Source organism: Epinephelus fuscoguttatus, linkage group LG2 (genome assembly GCF_011397635.1).
Source record: "Epinephelus fuscoguttatus linkage group LG2, E.fuscoguttatus.final_Chr_v1".
Classification (NCBI taxonomy): domain Eukaryota; kingdom Metazoa; phylum Chordata; class Actinopteri; order Perciformes; family Serranidae; genus Epinephelus; species Epinephelus fuscoguttatus.
Window position 1 is genome coordinate 11,981,089 of NC_064753.1, and position 20,730 is coordinate 12,001,818.

Sequence of the window (20,730 nt, forward strand, 5' to 3'; positions counted from 1 at the left end):
TTAAATAAGAAGATCATAATTGATCCTCACTGTTTGTCCAGGAAATCCTGTCTCCTTTATTAATGAGGAGATAGCAGGTCAACAGTATATGCCACATTGAAGTGGTATTCATTATCTGAAAGCTGGGAACCTGAAGATTAATTTGAGATTATGTGTGTGTTAAATTCTTGTCAGAAATATGTAATAAACCTTGTGTTGTTGTTGTTGTTGTTGTTGATATTTCCCTCAGGTTGATACCATTTGTCACACAGATTTGGTGATATATTTAAGAATTTTGGCCACTTGAGATTTGATTAAAGAAATCCTTACAAACTATCACATTAAGACACAGACACCTTGAGGAATACCACAGAAAAACCCATGCTGTGATTTTGCATCTCAAACCTTTGGCCTTTGGAGATTTCTGTAAGAATTGTATTTTTTCAGTGTTTGCATGGTGAGTACTTCTGTTCTGGAAACTGCTGAGAAACCCGCTTATTGGCAGATTACCTATGAAAGCCATACATCCTCCCAATGGCCAGGGTCTCCTGATTGTAATTGTAAAGTTAAATGAGGCTGTGATTATATGAGAGGTCACAATAGGTCATATTATACAGTGATGTCCATTTAAAAACTTGGTCTCTCTACAGTGAAATGGCTACTATGGGGACTTACATCATCACACATAATTAAAACTTGGCTCATTCCACTACAGCCTCTGAAAGACAGTAATGTCAGTCGAGGACGCCGGTGTCCTAACTTGACTATTTAAATGTTTTGTTTTGTTTTTTTTCCAAAATACACAGGTTTTCCTAGAATGAGTTTATTGGACTGTCTGGATCCTCTCTATCGCGAACAGTCTTTTGAAATACTTTCTACAAAGGGGTAATGTCAACCTAAAATGAAGGATGCCAGCAGGCCTCTTTTTTTTAAGTGATGATGGTTTGCCAGCTAAAACAACTACAAAGTCAGTCAACTGGTCAGCTAATCCCACTGACAGATTACTTTTGTCATAATAATGAGACAGGTTTGTGTGCAGCAGAGTTGAGTTTCTGCAACAACAGAGCAGCCGTCCAAGGTATGCAATGCAGTCATTTCAGCCTGCAGAGCCCAGAGATAAATGAGAACCATAACAGAAAGTGAAAACTACAATACACTGAAACCTGACACTGTGGCACACAGCAGAGCGGTTTACTTGGTTTAGGTCGAGTATGATAGGATGGTTCATAAAAAAACAATCTGTAGAAACAGAGTGGTCTTTGAGCGTGTGTGAGCTGCCACAGATGTGTCAAATTGCATCTTTAAAATGTACAACCTTTCCTATTCTTAGCCCATAGGGCAATCACCCAACTGGAAAAGACTCTCTCCAGGGAAAAAGGGAGGCCTTATTTTATCTTTGATGCAGCCAACAGCAACAAGACATCACCCTCACACGTTAAGATGCTTAACGTTGCAGCTCATGCCTCATGGTGGCAATCATCCACATGCCTTTAGAGATCCACTAAAGCCGACTCTGACATTTGAGATGATAAGAAGACACACACTCTCAGATCCTCTAACAGACACTTTAAGATAGTCGTCAGTGCCCAGACATGATGTAGTGGTTTAAACCAGTGTCTGTGGAGCCACTTATAGCCTGGTGGGCCTTGGACCAAATCCTACCAGACCCTTCTCTCCTGGGTTGACTCCATGTCCATCTTTGCCCTCACACTGTCCCACTGTCCATCCTCTGACGGAAACAACTTCTGTCAAAGGAGCTGGGATGCCCTTGTATTTAAAGATAAACTGTTAATCTACCTGAAAATGGTGTGAAACATTAAAAGAAACTGGAGCGATCACATGATTGGTAACAGCTGTCCTCCTCCCTCCCCTTTGGTTGCTTGTAAGGTCAAGCAGAGTTTACACCTGAATCAGAGAAAGATTGTAGAGTAACAAACTCCTGATGCTGAGCAGGAAAAAAAAAAACTTTCCATCTGTGGTAATTTGGCTTATTTCTCCTCACATCATTAATTACGATAGCTGAGTCATTATGCGAGGAATATGATTGCTGGAACACTGTGTTTTGCTCTGGAGCTGTGTCAACTTACTGTAATATTTACGATGTTCTTGCAGGTATTTTATGATTGCAATCAGACAGCCACATTGTGATCACTCCTGCATCTGTTTCTGTTGTAGCAGAGCGTGTGCCTCAGTTTATTTTCACATGACAGACATAAATTTTAGCCCCTGTAAGAAGGGATGAATATTTAATCTTACTACAGCACCTCTTGTTTACACAGGCACATTCCAGCTTCGGCAGACTTTGTGTGATTTCTCAGTACAGGTTATGTACTTCCCTGCTATAAACTTGTTGTGGTAGAACGGGTACTTGATAATGCAGTGCTTTAATGTAGCAGGAGCCGGGCCTTTGCTCTCACTAACCGTTACATGAAATAAGTATTGAATATTAAACAGCACAACCTTATTAGTTTATTGGAACACCACATTCTTGTGTCTGTGCTGAATTGCCATTGACATTTGATGCTGGAAAAGTATGCACAGTATGATCATTGTTGATGATAGAGCTTAAGTGTGTGTTTTGCATGGTCCTTTCACACTGTAAAAAAAGTATTTTTTTTCATTACTGAGCGTTAGAAAGTGTTACAATGAACTGATTGATAGTCAGATGTCACTGTGACCTTGCATCTGTCTCATTCTCATGAATGCAATATCTCAAAAAGACCTTGAGGGAAAAGAAAAACTCCTGAATGCCTGGATCCTAAGTTATGAAAGGAAAAAGGTGAGCACACATTAGCAGGTGGTGGGCTAGTGGCTAGTCTGCGACATGCCAAACAGTAGGAGAAACACTGATTTACAACGTGAAACTGCTTTATTAAGTGTTTTAAGTGGTTTTAATCACCAGGTTTGTTTGCTCTAGGGAGGGAGAGACCTTTGCGGATAATTCGGCTTTCGATAAAAAATCTCCTGAACAATAAAACGGAAGGAATTCTAGCCTGGTTAAGTTTCAGCTGGTTGCAATCGCTAGATGCCACTAAATCCCCTCTAAATCCGGCTGAATCTTACACACTGTTCTTTTAAATTGCTGATGGATCAGTCCTTTGCCACCTGTCAACAAATTGCTGGCACTGCTATATGTAAACTCACACAATGTATCATCCCATAATTAGACAAAATGGCAGAACTGTCAAAGGGTCCACCAAACAAACTGCCAGCTTCAGGGAAAGCTTGTCCTGAGCTGACCAAGCCAAACACTGCGTGTGTCTCAATTTTAACTGGCCAGCTTGATGTTTACTGGAGTGTGGAAATAACCAGCCATTGAATTGAGCGTGTGACTTCTCTAATTGGTCACCACTTGCTAAAATGTAGTTTCAGGCCTGTGGTGAAAATAGACTTGCGAGTGTGTGTTTAAAGCTCCTAATAACTACCAGTGTCTGGGAATGCTGAGGACATGTGGTGGACAGACAGTCAGCTGGCTGCTGTGTTGGTCTGTCCTTTTCACGCTATGACGTGTAATGTAATGAGGAGCAGAGATGAGATGAAGGATACCAGAGAAGTGATGTCATCTCACAGGCTCGCATGATGCCGGTATGATTTGATTCTCTTACAGTGACTCCTGTACCGAAGTCCAGGTGCTGTAAATTAACATCCATCAATTCATCCGTCCCGTTTCTAAACCTAATTATCTAAACCCAGTCTTTCTAAACCACCTCAACAATGCCAAGTCCTTGCTTGGCTTCATGGTTATTTACAGTGGGAATTACATATGTTTTTTTCATATGATGCAATAGACATTTTAAATTTGAATATTTGAAATGTGCCATCATAAAATGTCAGTTTGTTTAGTTTAGTTTATTTGTTATGGACGTCATGTTGGCATTAGAATTGTACATTTATGCAGACGAACCAGATGCACTTTGTTTAGTGTTTGTAATGAAATGTGAATTTGCAACACCTGTCCCTATGAGGCTTTTGAAAAAATGAAATACTTAAAAGAAAATACATGCACAAATAAACACACACAGAAATACATCCACACAAAATATAAATACAGGTATTTCATTTGAAGCTTTTGCTGTATGATTGTGCATTCCTCTCTTTGCTAAAGCTGCTGTAATTGATATTTTTATATCAACAATGGGTCACATAACTTTGTGTGATGTGATAGGTGTAGCTTGTAGTGACGAACGCACTGAGAATTATCAGCCTTCATGGAGCATTCGGTGTCTTTTAGCTCATTGTTACTGTTTTGGTTCACTCTCATCAGGCTGATTTCCTGTCTTTCCAGCAAAAAAGCTCTTAAAAACCCCACTGTACGCTACCTGCTCAGCACCAAGAGATAAACAGACAAAATAAGCAAGAAGCTTGTGACCATAGTGGTGCATTTAGCAGCTGAGGAGTCAGATATTTCCCTCAGGAGCCGGTGGAGACAAAACCAAGTTAAATGGAGAGTAAAAATAGGACTAACATTCATCAAGTGGACAGTAACACAGCCCCCAAAAGAATGCTGATGCTGCATTGTATTTGCCGGATGTGTAAATAGGTACCTGCTTGCTAACAAGTTTGTCATAGCACCTTAAAAAGTGATAATACGTCAGTGTTGTGCTTAATGTGCTACCCTCAAGTGGCCAAAAAATCTGCTCATGCAAGTTCAAATGTTATTAACTGCCTAACACAATACCCAAATCTGTAAGTCATGCTTCCATGCTCAAAAACTGACGAGCTCACACCTTTTAGAAGCATGTAATGTGCTTTGTGTTGTTACAACAGGGGTCAGATTAAGTGGTGGATACGTTAATGATGATGCAATGCAAAGACACTTTTATGATCCCAGTGATGTAAAAATGTTATGACAGAAAGTGACTAGCTGTTCACTTTCGTCGAAACCACTGTGGTGTGAAGTTCCACATACATTTGGTATCATTAGCAGAGAGATTTCTGACTATATTAACATCATTTGTTTCAGTTCCACAATGTGTGTGTGTGTGTGTAATAGTTGTTTATGGTACTTGGAAACAGTGCACACAACTCAAAATCTCAAGATAATGCTGGGTGCACAGTTGCGAATAGTTGTTTATGCCATCACAACTTAATTTTTAATTTTTCCTTTACCCTAACCCTAACCTAAATATAATGCTAACTTTAGCTGATGTTGAGATCAGATTCTGCCTTCCTCAAACAGTGTTTTCTTTACCAGCACTATGTGTCTGCAGAGCTGTGGATATTTGCCTCAGCTGTGTTGCTGACAGAAATATGATCCTCCACAGATTTGTTTGTGCTAATGAATCTCATTTGATGGCTACATCTTTGGTCATGCTCGGGGATGCATTAACAGCCAACTTTTTGCCTTTTATTTCCCTGTCTATCCACCCTACACCACTATAAACACCCAACCAAACCCAAAGTTGTTACAGGCTCGCTATAAAAAATATCTGCTTACTCCAGTCCGTAGTGTTTAAAAGGCTGCTGTGAATATAGATGAGTAGGTCTGTGATGTGGAGCAGCATCTCTCTAGAGGAAGACTACTGTTAATATGTGCACTACTCAGACCAGCTTTGTGTCTGTCACGCTGCTTTAAAGCTCATAAAGGCAAACAAACTGTCAGACACCGGAGAGAAGAATATTATATCCTCTATCAGCACATGATGTTCGGCTAAAGCATGAATGCAGTGGCTCAGCTACTGCACATGCAAAACATAAATGCATTTTTCAAAGTAGACACCAACTGAATTTGTGGAGGCCATTATTATTGTGATTCACAAAATACTGAATATGGTTGACCCCACATCAGCAGCTCCCAGAGAATAATCAATAAGTAGTTCAGTGTCTTGCTTAAAAGCATTTAACCATTTGAACTTGTATATATAAATTTAACTCTACATCACACCAGCAAATCAGTCTACATACTGTGCTGGTACAGTTAGCTAGAGAGAAAATTCACTCCTCATAGCAGACTGAGTAAGAGGTCCTACATTTAATGAATTTATCTACCCCCCCCCCACCCACCCACCCACTAGTTTGTAGCCAAGACTGTTTATGAGCAATTTGCAAATGTATATCTTGTAAAACCCACAAATGTATTATACTAAAGGGCAATTCACTCATACCAGGCACATAGTCGTCTAACAATGAAAAGACTGAGTAGACATAAAGAGTCTACAGTCTTGTTAGCGGCTCTGTTAGGTTGTACTTAAGGTTGGCAGTGCTTTGAGCTAAACACTAAAGTTAGCATGCTAACATGCTCACAACAACAGTTTTACCGTTTATAATTTATAATAGTTTAATAGTATAATGATAGTTTAATAATAATTTAGCGTGTTTGGCATGCCAACATTTGCTAATCAGCACCAATCACAACATTTTGAGCTGGTGATGATGTTAGATAAAAAGTTAGGGGATGCAGTTTATCTTGTGGGGAACGTGAATGTCTAAATCATGTTTCATCTCAGTCCATCCATTAGTTGTGGAGACAGTTTGCTTGAAACCACAAATGTCAACGACATGGTGGCACTAGAGGTAAGGTAAGGGGATCACCAAAGTCAATAGGATGCATCATCTGGGAACCATGAATGTCTGTAAAAAGGTGTTTGCCAGTCCATTCAGTGTAGAGACGTGTCACTGAATAAGTGAAGTGTTTGACCTCCTGGTGACGCTACATAAAAAGACGGGATTACTAAAGACATTAGGGTGTGTCCTCTGTGGACCACGAATGCTTTAAAGTCATTAGCAGCTCAGGGACTGTCAAACTTCACAGACTGACTGACTGAGGAACTGACAGACAGTCATGTTATTCCTAGAGCCATGTTGCTATGTGGCTTAAATTGTATAACTACTGTGCTTTGTTTTCTAGATTGCTAACTCTATTTTGCAAACGTTTATGACTGTAGCCTGTGAGCTGTCAGTCAGTCAGATGGGAACAGCTGGTAAAACATCCTGCCTTAGAAGTCCTTGTAAATATATTTCTAGACAAAACATAAATAATATGTAATGAACCACACTAACAACTTTTGTTTAATGCTGCTGCAAAGTGATTAATGTGTTAAAGGCATTTTACGACAGGGTAAATTTATGTTTCCCGTCCTACTGTACTGAGAATCACAATAAAGAACTCAGCAGGATGTCATTTACAGACGTGCAAAAATGTAAACATGGCCTCAGGGTTTGGGAAGTGTCTTTATACTATGCGAGCCTCTCGAGAATCAGATCTGGTTTCTAGTCTTGTTAGTGGTTGGTTGTCCTTCCTGCTCTTAAACCACTATTAGATAGGGAGCAACCAGAACCATGCACATCCTGTGTTCTGCAATGCCTCAGCTTGTGACATTGACAAATGTTATTATATAGTAATACTGGATATGTTGTAAGTTTAAACCGATCAGCTCGACTCTATTTAAATTTGTGAAGTGCTTATTTTGTTTTTATCTGTATTTCTGTGTAACGTGTTAGAAAAAACACTGAACCCATGTGTGTCAAAGCTGCATTTTTTTCTGTAAACTCTACTGCACTTTAGACATTGTGGTCTGTGATAAAGAACTTCTCCATCAGGATGAATTCATACAGAATTAAAATAAGATATGTAAATCATTTTTAACAAACTGGTTTGCTGTGATTTATGAAGTTCTCTCTGCTCTCAGTAGTCGGCTCACCACTGTCTCTTGGGGAGATGTGGCTTTATAATGAATGTCAACTACAGGCCACTGGAAGCTGTGCCAGAGAGCTCTTGATGTTGGTACAATTTCCACTGTTTTTTTTTTTACCAGTGTTTTTAATCACTATTTCTAATGCCTCTCCCCTGTCTGTATTTCATACACAGGCCCTGAACAAGAAGGAGCACAGAGGCTGTGACAGTCCTGACGCTGACGCCTCCTACGTCCTCACCCCCAGTACTGAGGAGAAATACAAGAAGATTAATGAAGAGTTTGACAACATGATGAAGAGTCATAAAATGGTAAGCTGAACTGTAGTGGCTGATGCAGATCAAAGCCTTGTTTGATAATATCAGAAGTCTGTTAAGAGACTGCAGCCCATCGGCATCTTCCCTTCTGGCTCTAAATCCTATTGGTTTTGACTGGGATTCCTCTTCCCCTTTGTTTTTGTTTCCATGGCACAAAATGTGCGTCAGTTAGTTGGTGATCATATACTTACCCTATTTAGTGAGGTACCTGGTTAAAAAAACACAGAAATATAGAACACAGACAGGCAAAATAAAAGACAAATCAGATTGTTGCTAATCTATTGTGCTCTTGTATTGATCCAACTCATGCTGACATGTCTCTGTCTTCTGTCACTTCCTCTGCAGCCCACCGGTCTTCCACAGCAGAACTTCATGCATGGCAGCATGTCATACAGCCCCGGTGCAGGAGGAGGAGGAGCGACCTCCCAAGCTTTAGCTGCAGCCACAGCAGCTCTGGCTGACAGTGGGATCCTCTCCTCACCTCACACACACCTCCACAGAAACGTTAACCCTCCACAAAGACCTCCCAGCACTGGAAACACAGGTGTGTGTGCTTAATATTCCAGGGGAGTAACTAAACGCATTGTGCACACTGAGCTGATGAAACTCAATGATAGGAAACACAACAATTTGTGCATGTAAATTTAGAGGTTTACTTTTTGTGTGGATGGTCCTGTGTGAAAACAACACAGGAGGCACATAGGACTGCATAAGTTCCCACAGAAGGAAAAGAAAAGAAACAGGAAGAACTACTGACCAGCAGATGCGGTTTTAAAATTGCCAACCTCCTCTAGAGAATAAACCCTGTCATAATGGGGCTGATGTCTACATTTAGTGTGCAGTCTTGCTTTCTCTATGATGTGTCCCTGTTTGTTTGTAACTGCATATGCTATATGTGTGAAGACATTACAGATGACACAGGTGATGACGATTTGGAAAGACCAGCAAACAAATTCTGATGTCCATCAAAACCAGATATGTTGTACACATGTCAGTGGCTACAGAAAACAAACTGGTGGAAAATAATTCAAATAACAATCTGTGTGTGTGTGTGTGTGTGTGTGTGTGTGTGTGTGTGTGTTTATCCCCAGGTGGCCTACAGGGCAGTTCTGATATGGCTATGCAGAATGGGTCTGGACCAGTTGGTATGTATTTCCCAGGCGTCACACAGACACACCCTGACAAAACTGATCCCTCGAGCAGTACAATTGTCATAAGTACTGAAATAAGTGAAATTAACTCAATGTGGACAAAGGAAACAATTAACATTTAACACTTAACAGCAACTTTTTTTCAAAATTGTCTACAAGAATGTGTAACAATTTCATTTATGGCTTTGTAGTTTATCTTTGGAAAATTACTGAACTGAACAATGAAAGTTTGTCTATCGTGGCAAAAAGAAAAATGTTCTAAACACGTAAGCATTTGTCTTAATACAATATCTCATTATCAGTTATGATTATTCTCTAACCTTTTTACTATGGTTGCCTCAGAACATTGTCACCTAGGAAGTTAAGTAAGCTCCTCTCCTCTCCTCTCCTCTCCTCTCCTCTCCTCACCTCTCCTCACTCTGTTCCCAGCATCCTCCCTGATAGGGGGTTTACCTGCTATAACCTCTCTCTCTTACCCTCCGTCTCTCAACCCAGTAGAATGCCTGACAGTTACCGAAATGTTTATCTGAGATCATCTAGCAGAACAAAAAAATCATGACAAAACATTTGTAAGCCTGTGAGCATTTACTATACCATTTTAATTTTAATGGGGTTTTTTTTCTATTTATAGAGGAACTAAAACTTGAGGAAACGTAAAAATAGCTGTAATGACATAAAAGGTCACAAAAAAAATCCCTGTTGTGTTCATGTCTTATCAGTGAGTTCAACCCACATGTACAGTTGTGCGTTAGCAGCTCAGGGTGCAGGCTGAGCACACATATATTTTTCTGTCCCTAACTTCCTACATTATCCCTGTGCAAATTAAGAAAATTTCACACACAACAAATCCTTGCAAATTTTGTGAGCTTAAGTAAACAAAGAGGAATGCACACTGAGCCGCACCCACAGTATACATATCCTCCCAGGAGGGAGAGAGTCACACTTTGCTCAATATTTGCAATCTGCTGTTCAGATGACTGTGATTGCAGGTTGGTCATGATCCCCACTTTGGAAACCACTAATCTAGAGGGTCTGCTCTGTACATTTAGCATAGTTTCAACCAAACACATGAGCAAGCTGATGTACTGCAGGACATTCTGTGACTACTTAACATCCGAACATTTGAATGGTTTCAGCTTCAGCGCTAGTGGAGGCATCTGTGTTATTCATCGAGTCTGGATGCACCTCAGTGTCATTTGTTACTGGTTTATGTCAGCTGTATTACATATACTGTTGGATCTTAAATCCTCATCACAAACTGTCCTCCTTGCAAACTATCCTGCCTGTCATCTTCGTGCTCTCCCTCCCAGAACGGCATGTCTCGTAAGAACACTGCAATTATGTAATGTCAAGAGCAAGAAAAGATTAATTATTCATGATTATCTCCTGTATAATATATAGCTGTACTTTCCCCATTCTCCATTCAGAGCCTGGTGGTGGATTTAATCCAGCACATGGGACTGTAAACTCCCCGTGTTTTTAACACATATCCAAAGCTTTGAATATTCTTAAATTTAGATTTATTGTGCTTTACACTGAAAAGACTGTAAGAGGCTCTGAAAACATCCCAGCAAAATGTTTGTATGAAAAGGTCGCACCTACTTAACATACTTCGCAGACAGTCAACCTGTCAGTCAATTCTTAAGGGAATGGTGGTATTTACTCACCATCACATCTCACATGTCCTTGTCATTTCTTTGTTTCTGTGTTCAGTGAACGGTTTTGTGGGCTCACCTGGTGGAGGCAGCATGGGAAAGATCATACCACCCAAATCTCCTCCTCCTCCTCCTCCTCTTCCACCAACTGGGAACAGCCTGGGCCCTTCAAGCCGCAAGACAGACCTCCGAGTGGTCATCCCTCAGTCCAAAGGAATGATGCAAACACTGGTAAGTGTGTGTGGTATCTGTTTAGGGCCTTAACACAAGTCCTCACAAACATAAACAGGAATGAACAATGTCCTCTGTTTTTTTGGCACTTGTTTTAAAGAATCGCTCTATTTAAGGCTGGTTGATAGTACAGTCATACTTAAAACTGCCGTATTTGATTTGTGGCCACTAGGGGGCAGTAATGAAAATTAGCCGATAGATTCACAGCTGCCAGCTTATAACCATGTCTAGATTGTTGTGCTTTTCAAAGGGTTGCCTTAAAGGGACAGTTCCTTCTGCGCAGTGATTCGGTTGATGGGTGTAATTCAGTAGAAAGAAAATAGTTTCTAAATTAAACGGCTCACAGCAAAGTCTATGGATTATCTTGAGTGAGTGGGTCATTTTTGGAAAGAGACATTACTGTTGAGTTTTTTAGAATATATGTTTTTGGCATTTTGAGCACCACAAGCCGAGTGCCATCTTTTTCCGTTATATTTGCAAGAAGGCAGACATCTCTACGACCGATATCTCCAACACTCTGCAACTCACACCAAAACTATCTATGCTGATTAATAGCCCGACAGGTTAGAGAAAAAAATAATATATTTATGATTTTGAGGTGAACTGTCCCTTTAAAACCTTTCAGCACCTGAGTCTGAGGTTGATCAGGAACCAAGATGGAACACAATGTTTTTTAAGCCTGAGGGATGTTGGACACAGACGAGAACAGGGTAAATAAATGATGCAGATTACCACAGAGTTGGTCAGCAACTTTTCAGAACAATTGGTTCGACACCATCTGGACCAGATGGTTGGTGAGTGTGCAAATGAAATCATTGTTCTCTTAAAGAGGACTGGATCTCTCTGTTCCTCACATCAATATTGGCAAAGAATTGCTCGCCTGTTTTCAGAAAGAATTGACTTCAAGGCATGAGTTGTCAGTGCCATAACCAGTAATCCTCCTCCTCATCCATAGTGCCTTTCAGTAGAGTCTGCAGTCTCACTTTTCATTGTGAACTAACAGTTTTGTTTACATCCAATCTTTCTCACCCCCAATGCATTATGTACATCCTGAAGGCCTCACAAACAGATGCATGCATTTTATATCTCATGAAACGACCCCATTTTGGCTGCTTAGAGTCTTGGTCTCATCTTTTATCATGGCATGTTGCTCCCTTTTACTGCACTTTACTGCCACTAACTGACAATATGTATATCATGAGCCAATGCCTTTGGGGTTATAAGACAGGATCCAAACAATTTAGGAACCTGTTCATCAAAACGTTGTTGTGATCGGAAGCTCCTCTAGAAATCACTGTGATTATCCATTTCTTCTGTCCATATACAATTCTGTCCCTACTGGAAAGCTGTGTTTTTACTTTTAATTTCAGTATTTATTTGTTGTTATTAGGTAAACACATTTTTTATCCTAGAAATCTACATGACTGATGTGACTTGATATGCTGCTCACAGTACCAAATAGCAGCCTGTTGTCCATAACATTGGACTGATAACTCTGCTACACATTAGCACAGACGACATCCTCTATTTTATAACCCTGGCGTTTAAAAGAAAGCAAAGTTTGAGGTTGCACCTGGTAATCACATCACTTGTGTATTATCTTTTATATGTTTGAGGACTTCAGGTACCATCTCAATAGCTTTTGCTACAGACTATAAAAATCTGTATTGTTTGTGTGCTGTTTTTGTTTACACACAACGGCTCTCATTTAGGAAACAAGTATATGAAAGAAAACTGGGTGTATGGTCATTTCCACGCTAAGCTTGGCATTTATCAGTGTGAATGTGAGCGGAGGCTGCGATCAAATCTCACGTCAGGTCCCAACTCATGTACTTGCGGTGCAGCACAGCAAATGTGGCTGAGTAGGAGAATTGTTTTTGGCCCATATTCTGACTGGCATCCAAGTTTTTGCAGCTATAGATTCATCACTTTAAAAAGTGTAGACTAGCCTATAAGAAAATATAATGCTTTGTAAAAGCCTACAGTGACACGCAACTCACAGCTCACAAATTATCTTCTTGGCCGTATTACACCTCTCCATGATGTTAATTCTTAGGGCGAGGTGTCTGAACCCAGAACATATTGGGGGCTGAACATGTAAATAGCAATTGTTTACAGCTGCCTCAGTTATCAATGCCCAATCATTCCTATGCTGCTATCAGCGAGATAAGAATGTTTCATGTATCCATGAGATTTTGCCAGATTGAATTTCTCTATCTTAAAGAACCTTATAAAGTAAAATGATGCACTTCAGAGAAAGACAAACGATTCCAGTAATTTACCATAAAATTTGGGCTGCTGGACACACAAAAAGATGATGGTGATGATATTTATGATGATAGGCTGCCAACTCATCCACTTTGTTGTTCAAGTCAGGTTTAGACACAGCACCTCGAGAACTAAAATGTGGAAATAATATGCTGTTGCATTCTACTCACATCTCAAATTGTGGCACAAATAAACCCTCAAAAAGTGCACTGTGCAAGACGTTTCAATGATTAGATATATGAAATCTAACAGCGTGGTCATGGTTTGGTGAAGTGACTCTCTGCTCTGTGTAGAAGGAGTCTTCAGTCTCTCTTCCTTCAGCTTGTACATTCAGCAGCTGTGCTGGGTTATTGAAGTTATTGATTTGCCCTTAACTCCCTTACTGTTGCCCTTCCCTCCCACACTGTGCTCAAACATGATGTAACGATTAGCAAACAGAAAGTTTTTTTTCTTCTTCTTCTTCTTTACTATGGTGACCAAACAGCTCCCTTACTCCTCTGGCAGTGGGATGCAGGGGATTTTCACATCTTGCAGTGATCCATCAGTAAAAGGACAGCATTTCTTATTCCTCCTGCTATCTGCTGTTAACAGCAGTCAGAAATGGATTGCAAATTTAAAGTGCTTTATAGGTTACTGTTGAAGCCTTTTGTTAAGACTCATTTAGGGATAGTTGTGAGAGTTAGAAATAAAGTGTGACTATATTTCAAGTGTAGAAATCGTAAATGAATACACGCCCTTTCATGCCACATGTGGCAGTCACACTGCCTCTACAGCACTGAGTCAAATGTGATCATGCATTTGTCAATCTTTATCATTTCATAGCATTTGACTCTTTCTCAGATGATTATTGTTGAACACTGGATGACAAATAACTTTGTCATCATGCGCAGTTAAAGATGAGCATGGTCTTTTTCAGTGGTGTGAGAGTGTTAAACACCAGTTTTTATGGGCTGACAGTGGCGTGCAGCTGAAACATGCGACAACACCATAAACAACAGCATGCTAATCTTTCCACCATGTTTAAAGCAACAGAAGAAGGTGGTAGCTGCGCAGATGATGACATGTCTCTGAGTTGCGGTCAGACAGCAACTCCTCTGATCATTTTCAAACTGCCTTTCACTTCCTTCTCTATGATATGTGTGTGTGGGTGTACTGTATTTGTTTGTACAGTGTGCTTTATGTATTGCTTTGCACAAACAAACAAAAACACATCTTTTAGTTTTTATTTATTTTATTAGATCATTGTGTTTCTTTCAAACAACATCCATAAAGAACTGAGCAGGTTTGCTTTTCTTCACTGCCCAGGCTGCGTGTGTTAATCATCATCATTGACAGTGTTAGCTCGAACTTGACTTCTCCACCATGGCATCTGTCACTCATAGTGACAGGGAAACCACAGACAACACATGGAAAGAGGAAGGAAGCTCTGGGTTGGCTTTCTGTTTTTGAGGACATTAGTTTTAGGCATGTATCAGTAACACTGTTTGTATGTGTGTACGTGCGCGTATGCTTTCGGAATGACTTCATTCGGGGTGATGTCATTGCTGACATTATCAGGTTGGAACGGCAACAGCCCAGAGAGGAACAACACCGAACTTCTAATGACTGTTAGAAATGTGTCAAGTTAAACAGCCACCAGTTTTGATTACAGCAGCTTCACCAGTCAGACATGAAGTGTGCCAAAGCAATTTGGTTTCTATCTTAATGTGAGACTGTGACTGATTAAGAATGAATTGCCTGCTGGTATTTAGTGGTTCTTTGATTAATTGTTAAAACACTCACTCAAGTAAATTAGCACCGAGGTTGCAGCAGTAGGCCTGATTACAATTCCTTAATGAGACTGCTACCAGTCGAAATGCAAAACACTCAATGTTGCAAATCAGCTCAAAACTGAGTCAAGCAATTTAGGAGATGAGATAGTTTTTAGATGATATAAGGATTTGCATTTTAAGAAATGTTTTACAAGCAAGGCTCTCTGTGTTTGAAATACAGAGTAATTAATCTATCACAGATGGATTTACAGGGTTACACACTTAACGAAAGACACTGGCAGGTTGATGAATGTTTGATTGACTTTTAGTTAAGCAAAATGTTCAACATCCATCAACAGGCTTATGCGTTGTTCAGTGTTTTCTTGAGCAGGACGCTGACACCCAGCAAGATCAGACACACTCTCTGGAAGTTGGAGGCATTTTAGGAAATGTAGTTAATTATTAAATAAAAAGTAGATGTTGCAGATTCATGAAAAGTGGACACACCAGCAGGTACATTTTTGATCATGCCTAGAATACAAAGTAAGTGTTTGAGATTTAAAATTTTTGAAGGAAAATAGCTTTCAGTCGCTGTTGAAAGACACTATGAAAAAATCAGTTTATACTGACATCATGTGGTTGAAATGGGGCATCACAAGCAGCAGTGTGTCGCCCAGCCTACAGTGTAACTGCATAGTCAGTAGTAGTATTAGTAATTTCTGTTCCCGTCCTTATTGAAATTTCCAAAAATGATGCACATAAAGGGAATAGATAACAATAAGGAATTAAACAAACAAATGGCTGAAGGTTAAAGCTGAAGCTTATTATTATTACTACCCTTTTCATATAGCATATTCTGATAGGCAACCCTTTCACCCCTATAATGGACAAACTTAATGACTATGTATCCTCATTCATTCATTCATCTTCTATCCGCTTCATCCTCTTGAGGGTCGCGGGGGGGCTGGAGCCTATCCCAGCTACATCGGGCGAGAGGCAGGGTACACCCTGGACAGGTCGCCAGACTATCGCAGGGCTGACACATAGAGACAGACAACCATTCACGCTCACATTCACACCTATGGACAATTTAGAGTTTCATGACTATGTATATGTTTTTTTTTTTGTATTTTCAGAGTAACCAGAGGCTGAGCAGCAATCAGTCCAGCCAGCCTCTGTCCACCCCAGTGGTCTCCATCACTACACCCAGTCTGCCTCACCAGAGTCTGGTCTACTCCGGCATCACTTCTGCCTACAACAACGGTACCTGATGATTATGAGAATTTGAATTGTGTTGCTGTCAGTAGCTTAGCCCCTGAGGACCAGAGGACATTGAAATACTGCTATTTTTCTTTATGTATTGGGCCACATTATTATTTTTATGCTGTTAAGTTTCAAATGGTAGACCAGGAGAACCAGAATAACACACAATATCTGCCCTGTTACCCAAAGAACCCTGCAGGGCTGTGAGATCAGGTGGTTCAGACATTAAGCTACATATGGAAAGCAGCTCTTTGGGCATTTTGGTAGGGTTAGATTAGCTATGTCTGTGTTTTCAATTGACACAAAGATATATAGATGCATATAAAGATAATCTGTATCTTTAAATATGAGGATTTTTATCCAGAATGATTGTCAAATGCCAAAATTCATATATCTTCAGTGTGTCACTCTTCCTGAGGTAGAGGAGCCTCTTTGGGCCATCAGAAGACACTAAAGCTAAACATGAGTGAAAGTCAAAGAGTTTCAGGTGGTTGAGTATTGCTGTAAAATATATTGTGATATATTGTGATTTATTACCTTTATTTCAGCTGCAAATTATGTCTGGACTTAAAAAGCAATTGATTATAATATTCTAGTATGCTACCTAAAGTTTAATTTGTATTTGAATATTAATAATTTGTATAATAAAAAAATCTATATTTGGCACTGTGTGACGACACGATATGGCCACACAAAAATATCGCAAGACTATGCTGTATCAATTTTTCCCCCACCCCTATTTATGCTACATGTTGTCTCTCTCTTTGTCAGATTACTCCCTGAACAGTGCAGACCTGTCGGGCTTCAGCTCCCCTGCAGGCCCCTCTTTGGGCTCCATGGTAGCATGGCAGCAACACCAGCTGAGCTCTCTGGGGTCAGTAACTCACACAGTTCACCTTTCTCTTTAGACAGTTTGTTAACACAGTTTTGGTAGTTGACCAAGTGTAGTAATGATAAGTTAAAATTACCTCCAAAAACAGGTAGAGTAGTAATATATACAAGAGATGTACAATGTAACTTTTCCTGAGCAGTGGCCACTGTGGCCACAAGTGACAATTATGGGATAATGATGGTTAGTGATAAAACAAAGTGAAACAGTAGCACAAGTAGATAAGAGTTGTAGAATCAGGAGTGTCCTTTATACAGCAATGCCGATCTTTATATGGCTATAATTTAGATATTGTTAGTCACCATAGATCACTGCTGGTCATACCAGTGAGCAGTAGCTGGAAAACCTGAGTGTGACTTGAGCAAACTATGCTCTCTTATGAGTTCAGCTTCTCATTTGTAGGAGGAAAATACGTTACCTCTTCTTTAAAAAAGGTACATGGTGCCACATTTAAGTCCATAATTTAAAATGTTACTTTAAGTAAACACATGTATCTCAGCTAAATATACTTAGAGTATCTAAAGTAGACATGTACTAAATGCAAAACAGTGCCTCCTGCAAGTATTTTACTCTTATAAATTACATTATTAGATTATTTTTGCTCATGCATTCATGTGTTAATAAGCATTTTATTGTTTTAGTTGGTCAAGATGGAACTAATTTTAACTGATGTATGCACTGTTACTGTAGGTTTAATTTATTAAAATATTTAATATTCTATAAGATGATTTCATGTTTTATTTGCAAAACCTTACATTTCTACATACTTTTAACTGTTGTTGTTAAATAAATGGAGTTAAAAGTAAACTATTTGTCTCTTAATTGTAGTGAAGTTGAAAAATAGTACAAATAGTGCAAAATAAAATAGCATAAAATAAAAAAGCTCAAGCAAAGTACAAGTACCTCAAATTTGTGCATAAGGTGCAGCACTTGGGTAAATGCAGATATGTTCCACCACAGGACAAGTTTCAGTATCAGCCAGCCTTCCCTGTCTACAGATGTGTTAGTTTCACCACTAGGTGGCACCTTCACTCCACCATCTCAGCCTTAAACATTCCTACTTTTCTGTCTCCATCTGAAGGTCAGGGAGCTCCAATCTCTCCATCAACACCAACAACAACATCAACATCAAAGCTGAGCCCATCTCCCCACCCCGTGACCACCTCAGCCAATCAGGGTACGTGACCCAGGCTCATGCCCCTCCTCATCCTCACTCATCCACCAGAGCAGAGATGGGGAGGTCTCCCGCAGACAGCGTCAGCTCCTCCTGCAGCTCCCATGAGGGTGGCAGCGACCGGGAGGAGCAGCAGCGGTTGGACTTCCACACACTCCCTCTGAGTCGCTCAGAGGGCAGGGAGAGCCCGACGGTCAAACGAATGCGAATGGACAGCTGGGTGACATAGAGCCTACAGTCATGTGACGACACAGCACCAGGGCAAACACAGGAAGGACACTGTTATGCAAATGAAAAGTGGATTTTAATTGATGTGTTTTGTTATTTTTATTAAGTTATCTTTGTTTTTGTTTTTATTTGGTAGTCAAATTTTTCAGAAGCAAAATTAGTCTGAAAATTCTGGACGTGTCAGAATCATGTCAGTATCTTTCAGAAAGTATTCAGTGGTACTTAAGTCATAACATGCCGTCCTTTTAAAATATATAACTCATTTAAACATCACAGACTGATAGTGTGGGTCCAATTGCAGTACAATCTGTCATTTTCTTATCCAGTGGGACACAGTACTGCAAACAGAGGAATCACAAAAGGAGAGATAAATATTGTCTGTCAGTCTCGTGGCTTCATGACTTTGGTAGTAAAGCAGTGAAAGTCCTTCTGGATGTCTCCCATTGGTTGTCACCCAATTCATTTCTGATCTACTCAGGGTTTGAAACATCAACGAGTCCAACATGAAAGCAATACTCCCTCCACATCACCCCTGTTACTCCTCTTTATAAAAACACTTATTTATATCAGCCAAAGCAGTATGCTGTTTTTATGTTTGTGTGTGTTTTTATATTGTGCACAGAATAATACAATATTTCATTTAGATTGAAAACTCAAAGCCATGGACACTTGTTCTGTATGTACTACCAAAATATGTTGTTATTGTTTTGTATATACTATCTTTAATATATATCACTTTTGGTGTAACTCTACATTGTTGATCTGTCTCTTGTGTCTGCCAGGGTGAAATATGACACCTCCACCAGATCTGACAAAAGAATATTTTTGTGGACGATTGCCACATTTACAAGGCATTGTCCTTTCCCGTCTCATCAAGTGTCTGTTGGATACATTTGTTCTGTGAAGTACACCATGCTGCATTATGTGGAAACTGCTCTCCAAAAATATGTACGGAAAGGTTAATGCAGTCTAGAATTTTTTGAGGAGCTGCATGCAACATTCAGAGTGTATCTATAGTTGGGTTTCCATTTGAATGTAGTACAAATTTTAACAGATTTTTCAGAAAATCTGCAAAAGAAATTGCAAATTTATGTGCTTTTTGGTTCATCAAAATAATCAGTAGGTGGTGCTAATGCTACAGTCAGGTGCTAATGAAGGAAAACAATGCATGTGTAATACATAAACGTGTTAAAAGCCATCCAGATACAAAGATTCATTGCACTTGGTTGCATTTACCTTCTATCAGTTCACCAACTTTTCTACTTCTCCTAATGTAAAAACTTTATTGTGATATTTCTAAAAGAATTTTCTGAAATTTTGGCATTTCCGTCCATGTTTTTTTTTTCTGCATAAAAAGGGATGAAATGGATGGATATGCACCTGACTGCCTGCACATGGCTCTCAGCATGGAGGTGGCTGAGCTGGCAGCTAGCAGCTAACAGTGCTATCACGACAACCCACAGAGCAGCCCCTATTACAACATACAGAGATAGCGTCACTTAATTCTCTGCTCAGGACGTCATTACTCCACTACAATCTTTATATAGTAAATAGTGGTTCACTCCTATATTTAATACCCTGAGTGCTGCGTACAGAACCTTCAATGAACAAAATCAATCAAGCTTTTATTGCTTTACAAACAGAAAAGACAAACATGCCAATAGATAGTAAACTGTCTGATTTTGTCTGACAGCCTCAGCGGGGCCAAATCCAGCCAAACTGATAAGATGAGAGATGAAATCTGCTTTATTAATGGCAAATATTGTGTGTTTGATTGTGCATTGTGCAAGGTCACTTCCTCTAGTGTGTATTTAAAAGGCACAATTGAAGGAACTAAACTTAAAGATGCAAACAGAATGAAATATGAGCAGAAGTTCATACCATGATGAATGTTTACAGGGTTATGATGTATTTCTGCTTTTATGACGTTAAGGCATTGTTACTATAAAAATTATGTACACATTAGACATAACTAACCACAGATGAGCATGGTGTACAGAAATGTGTAAATGCACACAACACAGATGCTTTTGTCATACAGACTGATTCCCATCAGGATGACAGTGGATCAGTTTAAACTCATAAAAGGAGAGTTAACAAGTTTCCTGAGGTTATTGGAGAAGGGAATTTACTGAATGGTTGTGTGACTGAGAACTTCATGGTTAACGCTGAGAAAATGGAAGGCGTGGGTAA

At 39.7% G+C, this 20,730-nt stretch overlaps 1 protein-coding gene across 2 annotated transcripts in view; it reads left to right on the forward strand.

Moving 5' to 3' along the window:
- LOC125905991 (myocyte-specific enhancer factor 2A-like) overlaps positions 1-19,289 on the forward strand; it is a 54,625-nt gene extending 35,336 nt beyond the window's left edge. For both annotated transcript variants that reach the window (XM_049604349.1, XM_049604357.1), the window contains 7 exons: positions 7,787-7,921; positions 8,273-8,471; positions 9,019-9,072; positions 10,792-10,964; positions 16,120-16,246; positions 17,018-17,120; positions 18,217-19,289. In XM_049604349.1, coding sequence (XP_049460306.1) covers positions 7,787-7,921; positions 8,273-8,471; positions 9,019-9,072; positions 10,792-10,964; positions 16,120-16,246; positions 17,018-17,120; positions 18,217-18,538 — 1,113 coding nt within the window. In that variant the 3' untranslated portion in view covers positions 18,539-19,289. The remainder of the gene's footprint in view (positions 1-7,786; positions 7,922-8,272; positions 8,472-9,018; positions 9,073-10,791; positions 10,965-16,119; positions 16,247-17,017; positions 17,121-18,216) is intronic.
- Positions 19,290-20,730: the final 1,441 nt, after the last annotated feature.